This window comes from Sorex fumeus, unplaced genomic scaffold, assembly GCF_029834395.1.
Source record: "Sorex fumeus unplaced genomic scaffold, SorFum_2.1 ptg000037l, whole genome shotgun sequence".
NCBI lineage: Eukaryota > Metazoa > Chordata > Mammalia > Eulipotyphla > Soricidae > Sorex > Sorex fumeus.
This window is the reverse complement of record NW_026606094.1, coordinates 78,304,678-78,329,042: the sequence shown is the minus strand read 5'-3', so window position 1 is coordinate 78,329,042 and position 24,365 is coordinate 78,304,678. Positions and strand designations below refer to the sequence as shown.

Genomic DNA, 24,365 nt, shown 5'->3' with positions numbered 1-24,365 from the left:
GCTCCCTGTGGCGTATTCGATAGGCCAAAAACAGTAACAACAAGTCTCACAATGGAGATGTTACTGGTGTCTGCTCGATCAAATCAATGAACAATGGGAGGATAGTGCTACAGTGCTTTCCAACCCAATTTTTAGCAAAAAGTATTACCCAGCTGATCCTACGTCTTTGGAACTCGAATAGATGCTCTTGTATCATTTCCTGCTGTGACAGAACTGAGCATGTCATGAGAAAGGAAGGCAGAGGAAAGGCACCAAGTCCAAGTCAAAATTCTGCAGATTCAGGGACCGAGGCATTGGCCATAGAGGGCTGTGTAGCGCTCAGTCAAGGGTTGGGTCCCAAGAGGTTTAAAGCAGATGAAGCACATTCCTCGACCTATGTAATATCTCATTTACTTGGTGTCTTATCTGCTTAGAGTTGGAAGGGAGCAGAATGAATGTATCTGGATTAATAGAAGTAGATCCCAACATAGAGGAGGAATGTGGAAGCTTGCTCCATGATTACATTGCAGGAATGTGAATAGTATTCCTTTCATAGTTGCTTTCTTTTTTTCCCTAAAGATTATCACACATTCACGAAAGTCCTGTTTCTTCTAAGTCTAGATGCACTGGAGAGAAATGTCTGTGGCAGGCTGGGAGTGGAAGATGGTGACTGGAAGGGCCTGGATTCCAAAGTAGAAAGCACTTGAACATGCATTTCTCCAATTATAAAAGTTTAGTATAGGGAACTCAGAGATAGTACAGTGGGGAAGGTCAACATGGGTTTGATCCTCAGCAACCCATATGGTCCCCCAAGCACTGCCTGAAAGAGTGATCCCTGAGCACACAGCCAGGAATAACCCCCGCTTATCTCCAGGTGTGAACCCCCCCTCAGGCTTAATATGGGTAAAAAAAACAAGATTGGGTAACAGTAAAACTCAATAATTTGTTATCTATAAAGAATCACCATGAATAATTTTATTCTTTTTTTGTCACATGTTCAGACTTAGGTTATTGGAATTCTGTTTATATATCTAATTTTCTTATGTTATTTAACAGTCTGCGTTATTTTCTCCTACTGCGTGTATTCAATGTAATAGGTGTACAGAAGAGATTGAAGTGAGCCCTTAGGTGGTTCTCTTGGATGCTCTGACGTAGATGGTTGGTACTAGTCCCCTCACTGGGTGTCTTCCTGCCTGAAGGCTGCAGTCAGTGACCTGTGCAGTGGGCCTGTTTGTGGCTGAGTGGCCCCACACTGTTGAAGAGGGATCTAGCCAGCCATTTCTACAGAAGTTCATAACACAGCTTAATTTTTAGCTTCTTTCTCAAAAAAAATTTGAAAAACATTTTCTTCTCACATTTGCTTTCTTATGACTTCCCTGTGATAGTGAAGATCTTTGATTTGTTACCATTTTTCATCTCCTTTTCAAACTTTGATTTATTGAATATGGCAGAGCATGTGGAGTGGCAGAGGTTGAATCCAGGTTGGCCGTGTGCAAGGCAAGCACCCTACCTGCTGTATATTTGCTTTGGCCTCACCATTTCTTAAAATCTTTCTAATTGTTGTTTAGATAAAATATTCAAGACATAGAACCCTACCTTCAATGAACATAAGAGTATTTTCAGTGTTTTGATTGTTTTCTGCTGAAGAACATTCCAGGGAAGCATCATATTATAGGATTATCAGAATGATGGCTAGTTGGGAGGCATAGTTCTCACTCTGCTCTCCTGCCAAACTTTCACGTGATTTTAGAGAGCCCAGGAGCCTCCAAGTCAGCTTCTCAGCTGTCCCAGGCTGACAGCATAGGCCACATTGGAGCCCCTCTTCCCATCAGAGAGAAGGATTTGTGTGTGAAAGCCATTGAAGATGGGAAGATCTGAAACTTGCATTGCCATTTAATTTGGAAATCAGTAAGCACAGAACAGGCTATGATAAGTAAGATTGTGGTTGCTTGTTACTCGTCTTAAAGTAATGGGAGATAACTTACTTTCATTTTCTGTTTCTTTTACAGTCCATCAATATTATGGAACTGACTTTACAGAAATACGGAAGTTATGAAAAATTTGAGCAGGCTACTGGTGGTAGCCTGTTATCTAAAACCCGAATCTGGAGCCATGTTAGAAAGTACATGGTGAAAGAAGGCTGCATGGGCGAGGTATGACCAGGCAACACTCAGTTGGCACCACACAGTCGTTTGCATGTTCTGTCCTCCCTGCCCTGTTTGACTCGTCAGTGACGTAGGGTGCTCATTAAGTATTGGAAAGTTACATTGCTATTGCATTGAGCTGTTGGGTTCAGTTTTAGTATTTTTCTTTTCTTTCTACTCTGCCAGTATATATTGAAGGATCTGTGGTTTTGTGAGTGTGTGTGTGTGTGTGTGTGTGTGCGCACGCGCACATGCGTGCGTGAGTGTGGTGTGCTAGGTATCAAACCCAAGGTCTGACACACATAAGGCAGCTGCTGTACCACTGAGCTATGTCCCTTGCCCTTGGGAATTGCTCCTGAAGATTCTTCCTGAAGAGATGACCGTCTGGTTTCTCTTTAGTAGGGAGCCAGGCTTCAAGCTCACAGGTCAGTAACCTTTGACTTGGCAATGAATCAGACTCTGACTCCTGGGCCTCTTTTGCATCATTTCATCTGTACTTGAGAGGACAACAGAGGTACAAGCACATTACTTACAATCCAGTAAAAGATTCCTGAGTCCCAAAAAAGTCAGAGTTGGAAGAAAGAATTAAAAGTGATTGTTTCTCCATTTTGTCATCTTGGTTTCTAGAAGGTTTTGAAATGGTTGTGAACTTAAGAAAAGGTGATGGTTTATGGGTGTGTTGTTCCTTGTGATTCCCCCCATCTTCACAGCCTGCTCTTTATTTGTGTCTTTCCTCTGCTTTGGAGATTGTAGTTCATCTTACTGAGGACCTGCTCTCCCGAGCTTCCATGACAGTGGTGAACGGGTGTCCAACGCTGTCCATCAATGTGTCCACTGCACGTGAGCACTGGCTGGAAGGAATGCTGAGACATGAGATAGGTAGGGATATCCTCTTCCCTCCCTGTCTTACAAGGCCAGACATCAGCTGCAGATATGGTCTTCTGCTGGGGTTTTCTGTTGCAATTGGGAAAACATCATCAAATGGCTAGGTTTTATCTGAACGGAAGCTATCAACGTCTCATTTCAAGTTTTTCAGGCACTGTTTAGTGATATTAAGCTTGAAAAAGTCATTGAATTCTTTGGGTTTTAGTTCTTCCATTTTCAACAGAGAATTAAAATTATCTCACCTTTTCAAATATCAAGTCTATGACTTCCCTTGAGAAAAAAAAAATCAGTGATGAAAGTTATACCTGGCCTTGTTTTTGCTTTGCCTGCTCACCTCAAATTGATTTGGAACCTGAAGGAGTCCCTTTTGGAGATGTTAAAACAAGAATGATTGCCATTACTTCTCATGGTTCTTTTCTTTTCTGTAGGCACACATTATTTTCGAGGCATTAACAACCTCCAGCAGCCATGGAACAGTTGGACTGGCCGTAAAAAACATGAGCTCAAGCCCAACAACCCCACGGAGGAAGGCCTGGCCAGTATCCACAGCGTCCTGTTCAGGAAAGACCCCTTCCTGTGGCGGGCTGCACTCCTCTACTACACTGTCTACCAGGCCAGTCAGATGTCCTTCTGTGAGCTCTTCAGAGACATCGGCAAGTTTGTCAAGGACCCCAACACCAGGTGGGACTATTGCGTACGTGCCAAGAGGGGATTGACTGATACTTCCCAGCCAGGTAGGTGCCCCTCAGCTTGAGGTTTTCTGGGATGGGGGTAGTGTATGTTGATTCTGCCTGTATTTTAATCTGCCGGTCAGAATCCTCACTATGAAAAACTAATGCTTTATTACTTGAGATAAGTGCTGATTTTCCGCAAACTTAATTTTTAAAAAATTTTTTGTTTTTTGTGCCACATCCAGTGGTGCTTAGGGCTTTCTCCTGGCTCTGCACTCAGGTATTACTCCTGGTGGTGCTCAGGGAACCAATATGGGATGCCAGAGACTGAACATGGGCCCTCTTTTTTTAAATGTAGGAGTACTGCTATTTATTCAGCCACTGATTAGCTGATTGAATTGTGCATGAACTCCACCTTACTTTTTTTTCATTTTTTATAATTTTATTTATTGAATCACTGTGAGAGCAGTTACAAAAGCTTTTGGGTCTAAGTCTTGGTCATACAATGAAACATCCATACCTTCACCAGTGCCCATTCTCCACCCCCAACAACCCCAGTATACCCCCATCCCACACTCTCCCGCTACCTCTGGGGCAGATGATTTCCACATTAATCTCTCTCTACTTTGATCACATTCAATATTTTGACACCAGACCCACCATTATTATTTGAGATTTTACCTCAACACTCAGATCTGCTGAAAAGACAACAGTAGACAATTTGTTTTCTATTGCTGGTTATGAATAACATATGATGTCATGTGGCTGCAGTAGTGGCTGCGCGATTTTGAAATTTTAACTCTTAAATCTGGAGGGATTTCTGCCAAAACCTGCTGGGTTTCGAGATTTGCTCCTGAGTCTCTGGGATCATGGCCGTTAAGCAGCTTGATAAGGAGCCAGAAAAGCCGTTCGTGGGCGATGCCTTGGGGTCTCGTTGGGGTGGGGTGGACAGGACCGGCTCCACCCCCATCCCGTGAGGCCCAACAAGTCTCATCACTGCAGACCCAAACCTGACCATTCAATGGCCTCTGGAGGATGACGGCCACCAAGCCGCCAAGGGGGAGCAGGCAGAGGGACAACACCCTTTCCCCCCTGGGGTGGCCGGGCGACAGTAACCTACTGCGTGGTCTGGACGCATTTCTGCCAAAAGCCACTGGATTTCAAGATTTGTTTCTGAGTCTCTGGGATCATGGCCGTTAAGCAGCTTGATCAGGAGCCAGAGAGGCCGTTCGTGGGTGATGACTTGGGGTCTTGTTGGGGTGGGGAGGACAGGACTGGCTCCACCCCCATCCCGTGAGGCCCTGCGTGTCTCGTCACTGCGGGCCTAAACCTGACTGTCCAGTGGCCTCTGGAGGATGGCAGCCACTGGGCCGCCAGGGGGAACAGGCCAAGGCATGAAACCTATTCCCACCTGGGTTGGCCTAGCACCGGTAACCTACTGTAGGGACCGGACGCATTTCTGCCAAAAGCCGCTAGGTTTCGAGATTTGTTTCTGAGTCTCTGGGATCATGGCCATTAAGCAGTTCAATCAGGAACCAGAGAGGCCATGCCTCCAATTATATAGCTGAGTTGGAGGTGGTTGGTGGGTGTGTTTCTCACATACCTAACTTTTGGCTGTTTACTTTCTTGGTAAACTTTGCCCCAAGTTTTTGGGGTCTGGCCAAAGACAAAGCAGCAATTTTGGGGTATCTGGAAGTCTGAAGCCACCATCAGACTGCTGATGCACTCGCCTCACCGGTACAGATTGACCTGCTGGTGGCACCATACCCCCATGGGTCCTCTTTATGTGTAGCAATTACCTTACTCACTGTACTACTCCTCTGGCCCCCCAAACACATTTGTTAGTTTGTCAGTATTAGTTTTCCCATCTGTCTTTGAAAAACTTCAGTCCAACCAAAATACAGACTGGTAGAATGAATCATTCCACCTCTTTTCTATCTCTATAACTTTTTAATGTTTTTTTTTGAAATTTTAATATAGACACCATATAATTCACTTATTTGAAATAGAGTTTACTGATTTTTAGAATATTCATAGAGTTCTGTCATCACTACTAATTCTAAGGTATTTTTCATAATCCACTCCCTCAAAAAAAAACCCAAGTTTCTAATATTGGAGATACAGTACAGGGCTTATGGCACTTGCCCTGCATGTAGCCTGTTTGGTTCCAGCAGTGCATATGGCTCCTGGTGTGACCCCAATCACCCACCCTCCCCAAAAGCAGGTACCCTGTTAGATTTTGCTTCCCATTCCTTACTTCAGAACCCAGCTCTAAGCAGCCACTAGGCTGCTTTTATGGACTTGCCTGTTTTGGACATTTCATATCAATATAATTACTTCCTTTGTTGTTGCCTATGGTTGGCTTTCACTTAATGGAATGTTTTTTAGGGTTCACTTGTATTTCATCATGTATCACTGTTTCAGCACTTTCTTTGCTGAGTAATATTACATTGGATGAATGTATCATATTTATTCACCAGCTGATGGGTATTTGGGTTGTTTCCAAATTTTGTCTATTTGATAGTATTTCTCTGAACACATATATAACACGTTTGTTTAATTCTCTTGAGTATATACTTCAAACTGGAATGTTGAAGTATATGGTAGCTCTTTATTTAACCTTCTGAAGAGTTATCATACTATTTTCCAAAATTCCTCAGCCATTTTACATACCCACTAGCAGAGTATGAGGATTCCTATTTCTCCACATCCTTACCTATACTTCTACATCATTTAATATTTGTATTTGAAAAATTATATGGATATGAAGAGGTTATTTCATTGTGATTTGGAAGGTTTGGGGTCATGCCTGGTTTGGGGCCCAGCTCTATTCTTAGGGATTATACCCAGTTGTGCTCAGGAATCCATGTGGTTTTGGGATCAAATCTGGGCCTCCCACATGCAAAGCATGTACTCAGCCCTTTGAGCTTTCTGGCCCTCATTGTAATTTTGAGCATCATTTCATGTCCTCATTGGCTATTTGTACTTTTTCTTGGCTGAACTGGCTCTTGTGGAAGATTGTTGGGCTACACCGGGTTTATGCTCAGGCTGACCCGTGGTTCTGAGCTCAGGGATCACTTCTAGTGGGCTCAGGGGACTATATGCAGAGCTGGGAGCAAACTGGGGTCAGCCACATGCAAGGCAAACACCTTACACCCTGTACTATCTCTCTGGCCCCAAATTATCTTTTTAGATCCTTTTCCCGTTTTTTAAATTAGATTATTTGTCTTTTCATTTTTGAGTTGTAAGAATTCTATGTATATTTTAACTACAACTCTCTTGTCAGATATTTGTTTTTTGTTTTTGTTTTTTTTTAAATTATTTATTTATTTATTTATTGAATCACTGTGGGAAAGGTTACAAAGCTTTCAGGTTTAGGTCTCAGTCATGCAAATATCAAACACATTTCCCTTTACCAATACTTATTTTTTACCATGAAGAACCCCAATAAAACTCCACCCCCCACCCCTCCCAGTCCCTGTGAGGCAGATGAATTCTAGTTAACACTCTATCTGCTTTGATTAGATTCATTGTTTCAATAAAAGATTCGCCACTATTATTTAGAGTTTACCCCCCCCCCCTGCCAAATCAGACATGCTGAAAAAGCATTGTGAAGTGATTTGCTTTCTACAGCTGGGTTCAAGAATTAAATGTTGGTTTTGGATTTCTGCTATTTTACTTATTGACCCTGGAAGTATTTCTACTGAAAGTCAGATAAGAAATTGGTTTCTGTGCTCTGTAGTCGTGGCCGTGCTGGAGAGCCGCTCATGGGTGGCAACTGGTGGCCTCAGTAGGGTGTGAAGGGCGGACCGAAACACCCCCCTTCCCATGAGGTTTTAGTCGCCCCCACACCCCCAGCTCATACCTGCTGTCCACGAGGCTCCCATGCAGCCGCCATCTTTCTTTCCAGAGAGGAGAGCGCGACTGGGGCAACACCCTTTCCCCTCCGGACAGACATGATGGCCTGGATTAACGCATAGTCCATTCACTTTTCTGCTCCAAGCTGCTGGGTTCTGCATTAAGTCTTTGTGCTTCTGGGGCTGTGGCTGTGCTGGAGAGCCGCTCGTGGGGGGCAACTGGTGACCTCGGTAGGGCGTGAAGGATGGACCGGAACGCCCCCCTTCCCATGAGGTTTTAGTCGCCCCCACACCCCCAGCTCATACCTGCTGTCCACAAGGCTCCCATGTGGCCGCCATCTTTCTTTCCAGAGAAGAGAGGGCGAATGGGGCAACACCCTTTCCCCTCCGGGCAGACATGATGGCCTGGATTAACGCATAGTCCGTTCACTTTTCTGCTCCAAGCTGCTGGGTTCTGCATTAAGTCCTTGTGTTTCTGGGTCTGTGGCCGTGCTCCAAACTTAACTTTGATTTTCAGGGAGAAACGTTGGGTGATTTACTTCCCATTGATCACTTTGTATATAGAGAGATGTCTATTTGGTTTGGAGGAAAAGTTCTAGTTCCCGCATACTCGAGCTGTGCTTGTAGAGGCTTCTGGTCACCGGGGTTCCATCTGGGGCAGGCGGGATGCGGTACCTACCCCATCTGGGACTTCCCGATGATCTCGGCTCTTTTTGGAACCTGTTTTTTTTTTTTTCTTCGGGAGCTGTGGATCCCCGCCCTCCATGTGGCCCTTCTCTTTGGCTGTATCTCTTGTCAGATATTTGAATTACAAATGTTTTCTTATTCTGTGGATTATCTTTCTTGATGGTAGCCTATAAATTGTACCTTGACATTTCATTTCTGAAAATTTGAACTAAGTAAAAAGCAAAAGAACATCTCTCTTCCTCTCCCTCTGCTCTTTCCCTCTCCCTCTCTCCTCCTATTGATCAGTTTTAATCATATAAGACTAAGTGTAGATTTCTTAGTTTGAGTTGACACCCCAATTTTCAGTTTCTCCTGTGGAGCTGCATGTTTCAAAGTCCCCTTTGCTTAAGTCCCAACAAAAATGGACCTGATGGGTCCAGCCACCTCCTAGGTTTTGTCCACCCATATCTGGTTTGAACCCAATACTCTCCCCATGCAGCTGTTTGCAGCTGGAGTGTTCCAGGCTTTTCAGGAATGATCTGGAAGACTGTGAGAATGGTGATCAGGAATGAGAGCCCATGAAGGCACTGCTTCCCTTCTAGAGTCAACCACGCTCCCCCAGGCCATTCTAGCCCCTCGTCTGTAGCAGCCTCTGTATGGTTTCTTCCTGTGTTCATGCCCAGCAGAGCCCCGGGACTACTAGCTATTTTGTGCTCTGGACCATTCAGCGAAGGAATCAAAGCTGGGTTTCCCACATGCAAGGCCTGGGAGATCCTCTCCCTAGTTCCATTATATTTCCAGTAGCAACCAAACTTAACAATGCTTTAAGCTGACCACTCCCAACTGGTGCACAGGGGTCCATGCCCCCTTGAAGCTCTGCTTTAGGTTTGAGGGGACTATGCTTTCTCTATTTCTTCTGTAGGAGTACAAGTTTTCCCATTCTCATAGTTCTTCTCATTCACATAGTTCTTTCCCTTTCCTGTGGATTTCCATGCAAAGTAAGCTCCAGATGGAGCTGATGGAGATAGTAATGGTCGTTCCTCATTCTGAGCACAAATACAGGAGTTCCAAAAGGATGAACCCCACTCGCTATGTTGGTGTGACACTAAAACTGCTCTCTGCACCAGCTTCTATGGAAACAGCCTTCAGGAAACAGGTTCCGTTGCTGAGCTAGGTTTGGAGTTCTGTGCACAGCTCTCTGTGATAACCTGGTCCCATGCCACTATTCACCAAAACTGCATACGTTGCCCACCATACTGTGTGGGTCAGTATTTTCTCACTTGCCAGTACCACACCATTTGCAGCTTTCATTCCCTCCAAAGTGCATATCAAAGCATAGCTGTAGGGACAAGTTTACCCGGGCGGCAGGGGTGGTGACAGTGGTGAGTGAAGGCTTTGCTCTAACATCCAAGGATCATACACCTGAAGTTGCCAACATTTCCTTCTAATTACTGTCACTGTCACTGTCCTCCCATTGTTCATCGATTTGCTTGAGCGGGCCGAGTAACATCTCCATTTTGAGACTTGTTACTGTGTTTGGCATATTGAATACGTCACGGGTACTCTTGGTAGCTTGCTGGGCTCTCCAAGAGGGGCAGAGGAGTCAAAAAGGGTACGAATGAGCTGTGGAGAGTGAGCATTCTCAAAGGGAAGCTACAGGTGTGCACTGGAATCACCGCAGAATTTCCCGTGACCTTATGTCTGTGGTTATGAAGCTAGTTAAGTAAAAAAATATGTGACAAAATAAGCACTGTTCTCTTTCCACCAGGCTGTTTCAGTAAAGACCAGGTGTATCTGGATGGTACACTACAAATTCTGCGCTACAGAGACAGCATAGACTTCCACCTGCTCACTGCTCTTGGCAAGGTGAGTGGGGCTCCCTGTTCACATCTCCTCCAGTTTGGTCTTACCATCCCAGCAAAATGGGCTCACCATGAAATTTTGTTTTATTGTCTCAGTATGTTTTCTTTATGTGATCACAGGAGGGAAGCAGTATGGCTTTGTCACTAGATCTAACATTTTTCTTATGGACAGTCAAAACGAAAAACCAAATTGAACATTTGGGCATATGTTTTTTTTATTTTTTTTAGAGCTGGAGAGATAGTACCGCAGGTAGGGCACTTGTCTTGTACACGGCTGACCTGGCTTCAATCCCCAGCATCCTATATGGTCCCCTGAGTACCTCCAGGAGTCATTTCTGAATGCAGAGTCAGGAGTTACCCCTGAGCATCAAAGGGTGTGGCCCAAACCAAAACAAAAAAAATTAATCAATGTTTTCCAAGGTTACTCTTGGTTCTGTGCACAGGGACCTAACAGTGCTTGAGGGACCATTCCAGGGGATCACAGCTGGGCATTCTGCATTCAAAACTCAGCTCAGTGAGCTCTCTGCAACCACTTGAGCATCTAAAAGTAAGCTGTAGATAGAGCACTTCCCCCTTAAAGGACCTTCCTTCCTTCCTTCTCTCCCTTCCTTCCTTCCTTCCTTCCTTCCTTCCTTCCTTCCTGTCTTTTTGTCTTTCTTTCTGCCACAGATGGAAATACTCAGGGCTTACTCTTGTCTCTGTGCTCAGGGATCACTCCTGGTGATTCTCAGGAGGCCAATATGGCATGTTGGGGATTGAACCCAGGTTGGCCATGTTTAAGGCAGCACCCTACCCACTGTGCTATCTCTTTAGCTCCTGAAGGATTTTCTTGAGAAATTTATTATTTATTCATCAATTTATAAGTTTTCTTATTTTCCTTTACTCATCCCATAAGTTCTTTATAGCTTTTATGTGACCCATGATTCATCAAGATTCACATATACATTTGGCTTTAATCTGTAACAGTCTCCCTTATATTTTGCTTTTTTTTTTTCAGTATTGTTATGGACTTAGTCTTTTTTTTTTTTTAATTCAACCTGTGTGATGGCTGATTTTGTGTTTTAAAAACTGTCTCCATGTTTTCTGGCAAAATAAATTGCTCTGGGTTCATTTTATACCTTTCTACTCAAATCTGAGGTGACAGTTCTTCAAGAAAGGCCTGATAACTTTTAATGGAAAATGACTTAGAAAATAGATCTGTGCCTTAGATGTGTTTATCACTGCTGAAACACTGCTTCTTCCAGACTCAAATAATAAACATCTGTGTTATTTGAGTGGGTGTAAAATTTACTCAATAAAATAATAAATTTTAATAACATTAACTAAAAGATAAAGCAATCAGATGCACAGGTTTCTAGTAAAATAAATAATTTTAATGATTAATTAAAAATAAAGCCATAATGTGTATAGATATCCAGTAAAATAATCAATTTTAATGATATTAAATAAAAAACAAAACAGATGTGTAAGTATCTCACAAAAGTAAAACAGGGTCCTGCCGATCTAAAGTGTGGATCTGAAGCCAATGAATGACATTTCATGGCAGCCAGACTTTAATGTTTCAAAGATCATTTGTAGATTTTATATAACTAGTCTGTCTCTGAGCATCTATATGAGATCAGCTTCTCACTTAAGGTAATGAAAGACAAAGAAAGTTTTTAGGGGCCAGAGCAATAGTACAATGAGTAGGGTGCTTGCCTTGCATGGGGCTGACCTGGGTTCAATCCCCAGGCACCCCTTGTGATTCTCGAGCCCGTGCCTCCCAGGAGTGATCCCTGAGCATAGAGCCAAGAGCCAGGCTCTGAGCACTGGTGGGTATGGCCTAAGAACATAAAACAACAATAAAACCCCAAATTGTTAATATAAAAATAAAAGGTAGAGAATTTAGCATAATTACAATTATCAAATTGAGTAGGAAAAGGAATTTAACATACAATTACATTGAGTTTCCTAGCTTAATATAAGGTATTTCTAATCTAGCTATTTTCTTTATTTTTTTTCATTGAGATTTGGTCAGGATATTTATTTAAGTTTAGAGACATACATATATACTTGGTACATTGAGTAGCTCCAAAATAAGCGTGTTAAACCAAATTTTAACTTAGATCTTAATTTTTTTAAATATTTATTTGAGTGGGAGTCCACATATGGTGACAGGTATGTGAGCCAGAGTCACAGCTCACATAGCCGCATGCCAGGCAATCAATTGCTTTACCTCCTGTACCGTTCTCTCCAGAACTAGATCTTTATTTTTAATATGGTCATGGTATAAAGTAAATGAATTCTGATTTTAGCTATTTTGTAATTTGAAATAGTAATTCTCATTTTGAAAAGCAGTTTGATAAACAATTCCCATTCCTTGTTTCACTTAAGACCCAGGAAGAAATTTAAACTTCAATGTTTTAATCAAGTTTAGGGTCTTTTCCACTTCGTTCTTTCATATGAAGTGTAAGTTGGAGTTAGATTTTTTTTAATTAGTCTATCTTCCTTTTTTCAGGTCTCTTATGAAGATGTGGATCGCCTGAAAGGATTGGCGGTTACTGAGAACATGAGGGTCCCTCACTTCCTGCAGGACCATGGCCGGTACATGGAGCACTTAGAGAAGATCATGGAAGTGAATGAACTAACTGACCGGGAGCTGAAAAATCTTATCTGTTAATTAGCGTTCTTGCAAACACAGTGGAACTATACCTCTATGTATATTAGAATTGGATGCAGTTAGCACTAGCACAGTTATCAATGGATATTTACTTAAGTTTTCTGGGAAATGGTCTGCAGTATTCCACTGACTTTCTAGGTTACATACAAACCACAAATGGTTTCTCAAGACTGCGGGGTCAAGTCAGTCCTCTTTTTTTTATCATCTTCTCGGCAGAGGGAGGTAAAAAGAACACTGAGTACACTTTTGAAGATCCTTGGTCAAACAGCAATAAGCGTCTTCCCCAGCAGCTCATGTGTGAGCACCAAGAACAGTTCCGTTAGAGTTCTACGTTGTCAAACTCGAGTTCTATTTTTATTTGATAAATGATACTTACCCTCACTTGAAAAATTACTTTGGTTTCATCCTCAAAGCTAGATATAATGAAGATTTCTTATTTTTCTTACGCTAAGGAGAATGAGAACACCTGAAAGGTTACTATTACCTATTTGTTTTATACATTATTGTTTCACCATAGCAGTTTCCAAGAGAATTGAGAATTAGAGAATTGCCTCCTTTTTTCCACTTAGCTTTTTACTAAAATTTTTTTTGCTAAGACACATACAACTTCAATGTTTTAACCAAGTTTTAGGGTCTTCTACTTCATTCTTTCATATAAATGGTAAGTATGAGTCCTAGTGAGGCTTAATTATATAAAATAGTTGGGAAAGAGAGAAGCCTCTTGTCGTTATATTAAATGGGACAAACAGCAAAGGGCAAACAATTCATCTAGTTCATTTAGGTACCAGAAGCTGGCTGGATAGACTGGGTAGAACTTGACGATAATCTAAAAACTGTAATTTCTGGGTTTTTCCGTTTGATCAGTTGGCCTTACAATATTGGCTCAAAGCATTTTATCAAAATCTTTGATTTTATCATGCCAATAATAATCTAGTTTGAACTTTAAACACAGAGTTCTGTTTTACTACAGTTCTCTTGCTAATTCATCTAGCTTTGTAGGATATGAATTTGAACATATATTGAGATCAAAGGTTCTTAAACTTATTTTAATGATCAGAAAGAATAGTTCTGTAAATAGCCATTCAAAATTGCTACCATAACTTCTACCTAAAGCTATCTGAGAATAATTTTTACCTCAGTTTAGCCTGAAATGTGGTGCTAGCACGGATAGATGTGTACTACGAGCCTGAATCCCATTCATGTTAGTGCATGGTTTCAGGAAGTCCTTAGCATATGAGATTCTCTAACTTTTCTCTCATACGAGGAAAGAGGCTTTCCTCAAGAATTTCGCAGTAGCCAGGATGGCCTGAGGCTGACTACCGGATGGGTGAAAACACTCCAGCTGTTGGTGGGGTGAGGCCCCCTGAGCACTGACAGGGCCCGCTGGGAGAGCTGTGCAGGGCTGGGCACCAGAGAGCCCCACAGACACAGACAACCTCTAGACTCCCAGATGAGATTTCCTGGTACCCAAGTCATATAGTTCCTGTTTTGTCATGTGTTTTCTGGCTTAATCTTTAAACTTAACAAAGGTGAAATGTAAAAATAGAGACAGAAGGGACAATATTTATATTCTGTGGTTTAAACCCACATGTTTGTAAATTCAGCATTTATAGTCAGTAATACTACTAGTTACCAATTTTGGTTTAAATATTGAGGAAAATCACAGTAGCCTTAATTTCATATTGGTAGAATTGTTTGAAATGGTTCTATTTCCTTGGGTTGTAAACTGGATACATATTTTTTCTTTATATGATTTGGAAAAGGAAACTCTTTCTTGCCTTACAGCTTTGGTGTAAAAGACATGAAAACTATCCTAACCAAAAAAAAAATGACCTTAAATCATATTGATTGTCTTAACATATTTTAAAAGTTAGCAATGAACAAAATCTTAGATTAGCAGAAATACTTAAAAGAGCCCTAAGCTTTAAAAATTGGAGTTGAATAATTAATGTCTCTTCTCTTACCTACAAATAGCATTAAGATCAATTTTGTTCCTTATAATGACATTTTTATTATTAATAGAAAATTATTAGCAATATTTGGACAAACAGTTGGAGATCATATTTTCATTATAATTGTTGCTAGCTATAGGCTATTGATTGGAATTCCTTCAATTTTGTTCACTGTAATTCTAATCTTATATCAAATACAAATTCTGATAAATTTAGGTTTTCAGACCATACCGGATTCAAAATTTTTTTGCAAACATAAATCTATAGTTCTTGTTTTTTTGTATTTTCATCTTTACAAAAGTATTTAAAATTTGTATTGTTTGTTTTGTATATCTTTGGGGATTTTGTGTCAGCTACAATAGAAATAAATAATACTGAAGTTCTTAAATACTTTAAGTATGTGGCTATGTGTGCATGCAAACTTTTGTTGTTTGCAAACTGGATTATATTTTTGTGGTATTGCTCTTTTTGTATTGTAGTAATTACTGATGGGACTGAATTGGTCTTTGAATATCCCTATTTACACAGAAACTCTAAGTTATTACTCTCTGCCTTTCACCTGATTAGTTTAGCTCATACTCTCGCTGGGAGAAGGGAAGAGGCTGAGGGACAATTCTCTCGATGTACTTCCTGGTTCATTTTAGTAAATTCTTGTGCAGAACTTCTTGAGCAGGAGCTGTGCTGAATGCTAGAAATTTTCGGATGAGGAATAGAGGAACTGTTCATAGTCCGTTGAGAAATAGTAGCACAAAACCAGGTCACCACAGGAACAGTCCCTTACCCAGAAAGTGCAACCAAAAGAACATGTACTGGGGCCAAAGAAGGTAGTTTCAGAGGTGAAGGTGCTTGCCTTGCACGTGGCTGATGAAGGCACCATCCCCAACAACACATGTGGTCCCCTGAGCACTGCCACTGCCACGAGTGATCCCTGATGTGGTTCAGAACTGGAATCACATCTGGAGAAAGGGGTGAGCAGGAGTGTGAGCATCATGACAAGACGTCCAGCTGCTCTCCTAAAGAAGCTTTAGTTGTGGGACTTGGGATTGAACTGGGGTTGGAGGCATGCAAGGCAAGAGCCCTACCCGCTGTAATATCACCACCCACTGCAGAGACTTCATTTCCCAAAACATATACAATCCTATTGTAAACCATGTTGCTCCAATTTAAACACAGTCCCTAGCAAGGCTGAGCCGACTAAAATGATTGTCTCCTGAAAGCACTTAGCTAAGTTGGCATAGGGGACTACTGTTATTTGAAGGTGACAATGCAAAACTTCAAGGAACATAGGAAATGAAGGAACTGTGACATCACCTAAGGATCAGGAATCTCCAGTAATTGATACCAAAGACACAGAGATCTGCAACAGATACAATAAAACTGTTCTGTAAAACAAAACAGAAATGCTCCACCCTGCTCCTCCACCACCCCCCCTTACCCCCGAACTGAGCTTCCATATGATCTAGCAATTCCACTCCTGGGAGTATACATCAGGGCCCCCAAAACACAAGGAACAGATGGTGGGAAAAGTTGTGGTACACAATGGAATGAGCTGGAGTGATAGCACAGCGGGTAGGGCGTTTGCCTTGCAAGCGGCCAACATGGCCGACCCGAGTTCGAGTCTTACGCCCCTCTCGGAGAACCCAGCAAGCTACCGAGAGTATCTTGCCCACACTGCAATGCCTGGCAAGCTACCCGTGGTGTATTCGATATGCCAAACACAGTAACAACAAAGTCTCATGATTGAGATGTTACTGGGCCCGCTGGAGAAAATCGATGAACAACGGGAGGACAGTGACAGTGACACAATGGAATAATATGGAGCCATAAGAAAAGATTAAATCATGTAATTTTCTGTATGTGGATGGATCTGGAGAGTGCCATGTTGAATTAAGCTAGAGAGGGACAGACAAGAATTACCTTATATGTAGAATAGAAAGAAACAGAAGAACATGCCCAGTGCAATAGAAATGAAAATCACGAGAACTCTTCTTCAGTAGGAAGCATCCACTGGTGGGGGTGCTGAGGAGAGTGTGGTGGAGGGAGATTGTCACTCTGGAGGAGGGTGGGATGCTGGGACAGGGTAAAGTGTTTCCCTGAAACCACATCTGTAACAGTGTTGTAAACTACCACCTTAAAAAAAACATTGCTGCCATAGAGGCAGCTGATGGTGGAGTGAAGTGGACATTGGTGAAGGGAATGTATTGGGACATTGTGCACTTGAAACTCAATCATAAATAACTGTAAATCATGCTGCCTCTAAAAATAAAAAAAGCTTTTGAATACTGATGCTCAGTGAGCTACAAGCAGGCAAATAAAATGATTCATTGAAAGCAGATGAACAGCAGCACTTCGACCAAAGGAGCATTTTAACAATAAAGGTCCAAAGCCTGGAACTGAAGATCACAATAACTGAAATGAAAAATACAGCAGAACCAACATTAAAGCAGAGGAATCTTAGAACTGGAAGGAAGATGGACGCTGAAATTATCTCTGAGGCAGGGAGAACAAGGTAAAAAGAATGAAGAAAGCCTACATGATCTTGAGATACATGTTTTTAATTGCTGTTGATAAGAGTTCCTGGGTGGGGGGGAAGTGTGGAGCTGATTGATGTTAAGCAGTAATGGCTGAGAACGTCCCAGATCTGGAGAGAGGTGTATATCCAACATCATGAAGCTCGAAACTGCACTAAAACTGCCAAAAATCAAAGACAAACTCAAAAGTTACGAGAAAAGCTGTTTATAATTGAAAAGGGCCTGCGAGACGGCTCGAGAGGCCAAGGCACATGCTTCCATGCAGAAACGATAGCACCATGTGGTCCCTGAGCACTGTGTCTGGAGTAGCCACCAAGCACAGCTGATTATGACTCCTATCCCCCCACACCCCACCCCCAAGTGAAATAAAAGCTATAAAGCAGAAGGGGAGCTCCCGCCGACTACAGTTGTATCAGAAACCTCAAGAGTCAGGACACTTTATGTTCCCCAGATGAATGCAATCTTTCTATGTCTGTCCCTCTCTTTCTGACTCATTTTGCTTAGCATAATATTTTCCATGTAGTGCCACTTGTATGTAAATTTCATGACTTCATTTTTTCTAACTGCTACATAGTACTCCATTGTGTAGATGTACCAAAGTTTCTTTAACCAGTCATCTGTTCTCGGACACTCAGGTTTTTTTCATATTCTAGCTATTATAAACCGTGCTGCAGTGAACAAACAAGTGCAGTTGTCGCTTCGACTAGATCGAACATAATTGCCACTCAATGTCTTTTTTGCAAACCACAGCACCCAAAAGGAGAGCGAGAACAAAAGGGAGTGCCCTGCCACAGAGGCAGAGTGGGATTGGGGGATGGGGGGATGGGAGGGATACTGGCATTAGTGTGGTGGAGAATGGGCACTGGTGGAGGGATGGGTACTTGATCATTGTATAACTGAAACCCAAGCACAAAAACTTGTAAGTCTACAACTGTACCTAATGGTGTTTCACTAATAAAATTTTTTTTAAAAAAATAAGAAAAGGACAAAGGAAAAAAAAGTCAGGACAAAGCAGGAAGACAGCGCCCCAGGGGCAAAAGGAAAGGAAGTGGCTGGCAGCACGGCCCATCAGACGTGCATGGCCCGAGGACGCGCTTATGGGCGGACAGACTTTACATCTGGAGGCCCAGGGTCCGTCACCCGCACCTCAGGGTCCCCAGCACTGCCGGTACCAAACCCTTGTCCAAGCACAAGACAGAGTAGTCCCCTAAGCAGTGCTATGTGTGGCCCCCGCAACAAAAAGAAATGGAGACTTTCCCAGACAAAAATAAAGCTGAGTGTTTATCACCAGCTCTGCCTTGCAAGATATAGAAAATTCATGCTGAAATGAAAGAATGCCAATTAGTAACACTAGCACATGGGAAAACAGCACACTGGCAAGGGTCAGTAAACAGTCAAACTTAGAAAACTGGTTACTGAAAAGCAGTGTATCAATTTCATCATGTGAAGCATTACCAAGAAAAAGGTAGTGCTTCATAGAAAAAGGCAAGAAGAAAAAAGAACCCCCCAAATTAATAGCTGAAATAGAAAGATAAATTGTCACAAAAATGCTAAAATGGAGGAAGTAAAAAGTTAGTTTTTGTATGTAAAGTGTTAGCAGCATAGACTATGACAGTTCCAAAATCTATTTTTTTTTTTTTTAGTGAAGCACCATGGGGTACAGTTGTAGATTTACAAATCTTTGTGCTTGGGTTTTGGTCATACAATGATCAGATACCCTCCACCAGTGCCCATTTTCCATCACCATGGATAATATCCCCCCCACCCCCATCCCCCCATCCCCCCCTGCCTCTGTGGCAGGGCAATCCCCTGTGTTCTCTCTCTCGTTTTGGGTGTTGTGGTCTGCAAAAGAGGCATTGAGTGGCAAACATGTTCAGTCCATAGTCTACTTTCAACATGCATCTTTCCTCCTGGGAGGATCCTCCAAACACCCTTTATTTGGTGCTCCCTTCTCTATCTGAGACAGTTCCAAAATCTTTACATAAACCTCAGGAAATTGAAAGATAAATTTCTACAGTCACAACATATAAAAAATGAAAAAAAAAAGATGCAAAGAAAGCATTTGACAAGTTTTAGCACCCACTCAGAAAAACAAGGATGGAAGGAACTTCCCAGTCTAATAAAGGCCATTTACCTAGAGCAAATATGCACGATGATGAAGCCTGGTAAGATAGGAGCAAGACTGTCCCTACCACCATACCTCTGTAATTTTTGTATTAGAGTTCTTAACTGAATATTCTGATAACAAGAAATAAAAGGAATCCAGATGGGGAAAGAAGCCAAATGATCATTATTTGCAGATGAGATGAAAGTATAGATAGCAAAACCTTGAGTATTTGTTAACAAGCTATGTGAGGGGCCAGAAGGGTAGAACAGGGGTGAAGGTATATGCCTTGCATATGGCCAACTGAGTTCCTATTCCAGCTCCAATGACCCCAGTTCTCAGTCCCTCCAGACCACCTTATAAGCTTTCTGCCATTTAAAAAAAGTTGAACTTTTTTTACTTTAAAACTTTTGTTGTTGCTGCCGTTATTGTTAAAATGAAGACAAACCAGGGGTGGAGGTGGGGAGGGAATTTGCTTTCTTGCATGCAGTTGACCTGGGCTGATCCCTGGCACCGCATATGGTCCCCTAAACCCACCAGCAGTGATCTCTGAACACAAAACTAGGAGTGATCCCTGAGCAGCACCAGGTGTGGCATAAAAGCAACATCAACCAAAGGAAAATTAAGCAAATACAGACACGCACGCAACAGCTCTACCTCTCAGGCCGGATCAGTCATGTCACTTTCTCATTTCCGGTTCTCATCTCACAGAGGGGATCAGGGGTAGGAATTGGCAGGACTGTCACCTCCTATTATGATGTCACCTTCTGACTGTGCAGAGGTGTCCTTCAGAGACGGGTCTGTGGCCATTTGATAGGTTTGTGTTCTGTGTCTGCTTTAATTGTAGATTTGCTTGTAAACACATAACACACCCCAAACACTTTGTCTGTATTAGTGAAATCATTTTGGTATCAGACTTCAGGTTTCCAAGCTTTTCATTTCAAGGGGCGTGTTGAAATGTTCAGAAACCTTCTACCTAAGCCCATCCTTGTAAATCTGATTTGGGTTTTTGCCCCTGACGATTTCTTGTTCTCTGGCCTCTTTACTGAGTCCTGTTCCAGCTCCAATGACCCCAGTTCTCAGTCCCTCCAGACCACCTCAAGAAGCATCCCAGGGCAAAAGTATCTTGCCACCTCAACCACACACCTGCTCGATGAAAGTCCTCTCAGATGTGTCTCCAGAAGAGGGGCGTTTCTTCCACATTGAAGGTTTGCTCTGCAGGAATTTTCACTCTAGAATCAGCTTCACGAGCTCCCAACACTTTTCTGGTTCTTCACCAGAGCTTAGAGATATTCTGTGACAAGTACCATGCTCGGATGATTCCCAGCACCCGGAGCTATCCTGATCCCAACAGGACAGTCCAGCCCAGTCTTTCTAACAAGACAAATTTAATGCTTTTTGGGCTTAGGGTGATGCACCCCATGCCTAGTCCTCATCCCTGGTTATCTGACATGTCTCCGATACAAATACAGACCTTGAACTTTTGGTCACTTGATTACTTCCAAGGGAAGCAGTTCCTGCAGCACCTATTACTTGTTCTCATTCAAATAAGCAACTGTGGAGTTTCAGGGCATGACTCTAGGCATCAGTGGCTATCACTAGCATTCTAGCATTCTACTTTTTTTTTTCTTTTTGGGTCACACCCAGCGATGCTCAGAGGTTACTCCTGGCTCTGCACTCAAGAATGACTCCTGGTGGTGCTTGAAGGACCTAATGGGATGCCAGGGATTGAACCCAGGTCGGCTGCATGCAAAACAAATGCCCTATCTGCTGTACTATCGCTCTGGCCCACTACTTTTCCTTCTTTTAATTGAATTGCCATGAATTACAGAAATATCCATGAGTTTCAGGTGTACAATGTTCCAATACGCCCCTCTGCAGCGTTCCCACCTCCCTTCCCACCCCAGCCTGCCTCTGTGGCAGGCACTTTCCCCTTCTGAGATTCTACTTAGATTTTATTTGCCTCCCACCTATGTTCAGGGGTCCTGGAGACCACCATGGGTCTAAGTGCAGGCCTGGTCAAACCCACAGTGTTCAGGGGGCTCCAGATCTATACCTAGTGGCATTCGGGGGGGAGCATGCAATGCCGGGGTCCAACTGAGGTCTCTGCACATGCCTTGTTGCAGCTGTCTCCCCAACTCCAGATTCTCTTTTGTAATGTTTGATCGCTTTTCTTTTTTCCCCTGTATGTAGGCATCATATCTTTATTTTTCCACTTGACACTTGATGTGTTAAAATGCAATAGAATGAAAATTGTTTTTTCAAACTAAAAATATCACTAAGAATTAAATGCATTGCTCAGTATATAAAGTTTCATGGCAGGATTTTGGCCATTCAGATTCTTTCTTACAGGGGCCATTCCAGCAGTGCTCAGGAGCCCTGGCAATTCAGCAACCTGGGCTGCTCAGCACAGGCCTGATGAATCAATGCCCAGTGATGTGGTGCTTCCACCCCGCAGTGCTTGGGGGCCACCCACACCTGAGCGCTGTGGCCGGGAATGGAACTCTGGGCCTCGCAGAAGTGAGTCTGTGCTTCAGCACTTGAACCACAGCCTTGGCCCAGCTCGTGTTCACTTTTAGTTGTTCTCATCCCTCATCATTGATGCCCCAAGTGGGACCATCAGTGTCAGATACTAAATGTTCAGGGGTCGTGACAGACACCCCAAAGAGATTGTTCAAGACAAGGGAAAATGATGGTACTGTGAAGTGTGGTGAGCAGGGGCTTGGGGCTGCTGATGTTTGGAAGACAGAGGTCTGTGTGCTCACGGATCTCAAAAGGACACGTGCACCTGCTCTCGTCACAACCCTCACAGAGGCCAAGTATAGACACAGCCAAGTCATTGGTGAGAAGAGTGGAGAAGAAGATGTGCAGACAGCACTATTGGTTCGAGGGAGGAGGAGACGGGCGTTGTGACAACAGGATGGACCTCAAGGGAACTAGGAAGGCAGCTGGAGAAAGACAAATGCTGTGTGATTGTACACATATGTGGGATCGGACATAGCCAGACATAGAAACTGTGTAGAGCTGCCAGGGAGGAGGGGTGTGGGGATGGGCTGGCCCAAGGGAACAAGCTTCTAGTTCCTTCTGGAAGATCTAGAGGATGGCACCAGGTTAAGACTTGCTGAGAATGAACCTTAAATGCTCTCGCCATATGAAGAAAATGGTAACTGAGGCGATGGAGGTGCTCACTAAGCACCCTGTGATAATCCTGTGTTAGTCCCTCAAACCATCGCCCCACACTACCTGTCACTCAACCACGCCCTACTTCTCCCGTATATGGTGCAGGCATCAGAACTGATATGCAGGATACTGTTATTTTAGCACAAATGATAGATTTCCACAAAAATCTTCATGTGCTTTGTTTTGTTCTCTGGTATATAGCTTGGAGATAATATTTCATTTCTACTTTTAATTTTGTTTGTTATTAATTTAAATTAAAATTTTCATTAGTGGCATTGTTATATGTTTTAGACATATAGCATTAGATTTCAACATCTTATGATCACTTCTAAAAGTCTAGTTTCCAATTGACATCCTTCAACTCTCTTCTTTTCATAACTAATTTGTTCTTATAATCTAAGAGCTTATTCTTTTTTATAATCTTTCTTGAAAAAAAGGCACTGTTGCGGTATACTCTTGGTCTTTGTCCATCTGACTTGCATGAAAAAATCTTATAGGGTTTTTTTCATATAATCCCATATGGTAAAAATGTTCATCATTTAAATTTTTTGTTTGTTTTGTTTTGCTGAGTACACTCAGCAGTGCTCAGGACCACACCTGACAGTGCTCAGGACTCAAACCAGGTGTGTGTGGCCACAGCTGCATGCTGGGAAGTGCCTTTCTTCTGTACTCTCCTGCCCTCTCTTTACTGCTCCACTGTGGACGTACAGACCCGTGTTCTGGTCAGTGATGGACGGACACTCGTGCACATGTGGCAGTGTCTGTAGCGTGTAGCCTGCAAGTTCTGTGGGCAACTGCATCAACACTTGAATCTAGTTACACTCTTAGCGGTCCACACAATGATGAAATCATCTGATTTAGTCACGTAGAATCCACTGTGCCATTATGGGAGGTTTGACTGTGGCACCTTTATCCTTCCTCCACAGACGGGCCCTTGGGTTGTTTCCAGAGCTTGGTTCTGTGAATATGCAATAAACATGGGTGCATATACTATATAAACACGTTAAGGATATTTGGGTGGTTTCTTCATAAAAAGGGTTTTAATTTGGTGTTATCTCCAAGGAAACTAGGTGGCTTGGATCTAAGGTAGGCTGATTTTTCTGGGTTTTCAACTTTGTCTTCTTCATGGCGAGCACCTGGGAAGGTCTTGCTTGTGGGTGCCACGTTCTAGGTCTCCACTAGAGGGCTCACCGGCTCTCTGCCCCTTCCTTCCCATCTGTATCCGCCCTCCGTCGTCACTCAATGCCTCTTTTGCAAACCACAGCACCCAAAAAGAGAGAACAAAAGGAAATGCCCTGCCACAGAGGCAGGGTGGGATGGGGGGATGGGGGGTGGAAGGGATACTGGGATCAGTGGTGGTGGAGAATGGGCACTGGTAGAGGGATGGGTACTCGATCACTGTATAACTGAAACCCAAGCACAAAAACTTGTAAGTCTACAACTGTACCTCATATGGTTTCACTAATAAAAATTTTTAAAAAAAGACAAAGCCATAGCAATGATTAGTCTGGTCTGTTCACTCTGAGAGCTAAATCCAAGCCTAAAATCTCATTTTAAGTATGAATCTTTTAGGAAAGGTTTCTTAATATCACTTCAAAGAGAGGAGAACTTCCTATTCCCAGTTTCCGTTTCTTCTTCATTCTAAGCCTCTCACTGACCAGTTTGCCATTAAAATTTCTCAGGGTGACAGTGGTGTACTGTGTATAAACATAGAGTATATGATGCAGTGAGCTATTATTAGATGGTCTTGACATGTTCCAATAGCATTTCACTATGTCTTCTTGAAACCTGCGATTTTTGGATGTAGGCAATTTGAAATGCAGGGGTTACTCTTAACAGAGACATCATTTTTCTCAGTAAAACCTGCATTTCTTT

At 42.7% G+C, this 24,365-nt stretch overlaps 1 protein-coding gene across 1 annotated transcript in view; it reads left to right on the top strand.

Annotated features, from left to right (window-relative positions):
• The window catches only part of MATCAP2 (microtubule associated tyrosine carboxypeptidase 2), a 34,228-nt gene extending 21,314 nt beyond the window's left edge, over positions 1-12,914 (top strand). The window contains exons 3-7 of the mRNA XM_056118403.1: positions 1,989-2,132; positions 2,870-3,002; positions 3,437-3,742; positions 9,971-10,068; positions 12,562-12,914. Of these exons, the coding sequence (XP_055974378.1) occupies positions 1,989-2,132; positions 2,870-3,002; positions 3,437-3,742; positions 9,971-10,068; positions 12,562-12,723 (843 nt within the window). The 3' untranslated portion in view covers positions 12,724-12,914. The remainder of the gene's footprint in view (positions 1-1,988; positions 2,133-2,869; positions 3,003-3,436; positions 3,743-9,970; positions 10,069-12,561) is intronic.
• The last annotated feature ends 11,451 nt before the right edge of the window (positions 12,915-24,365 follow it).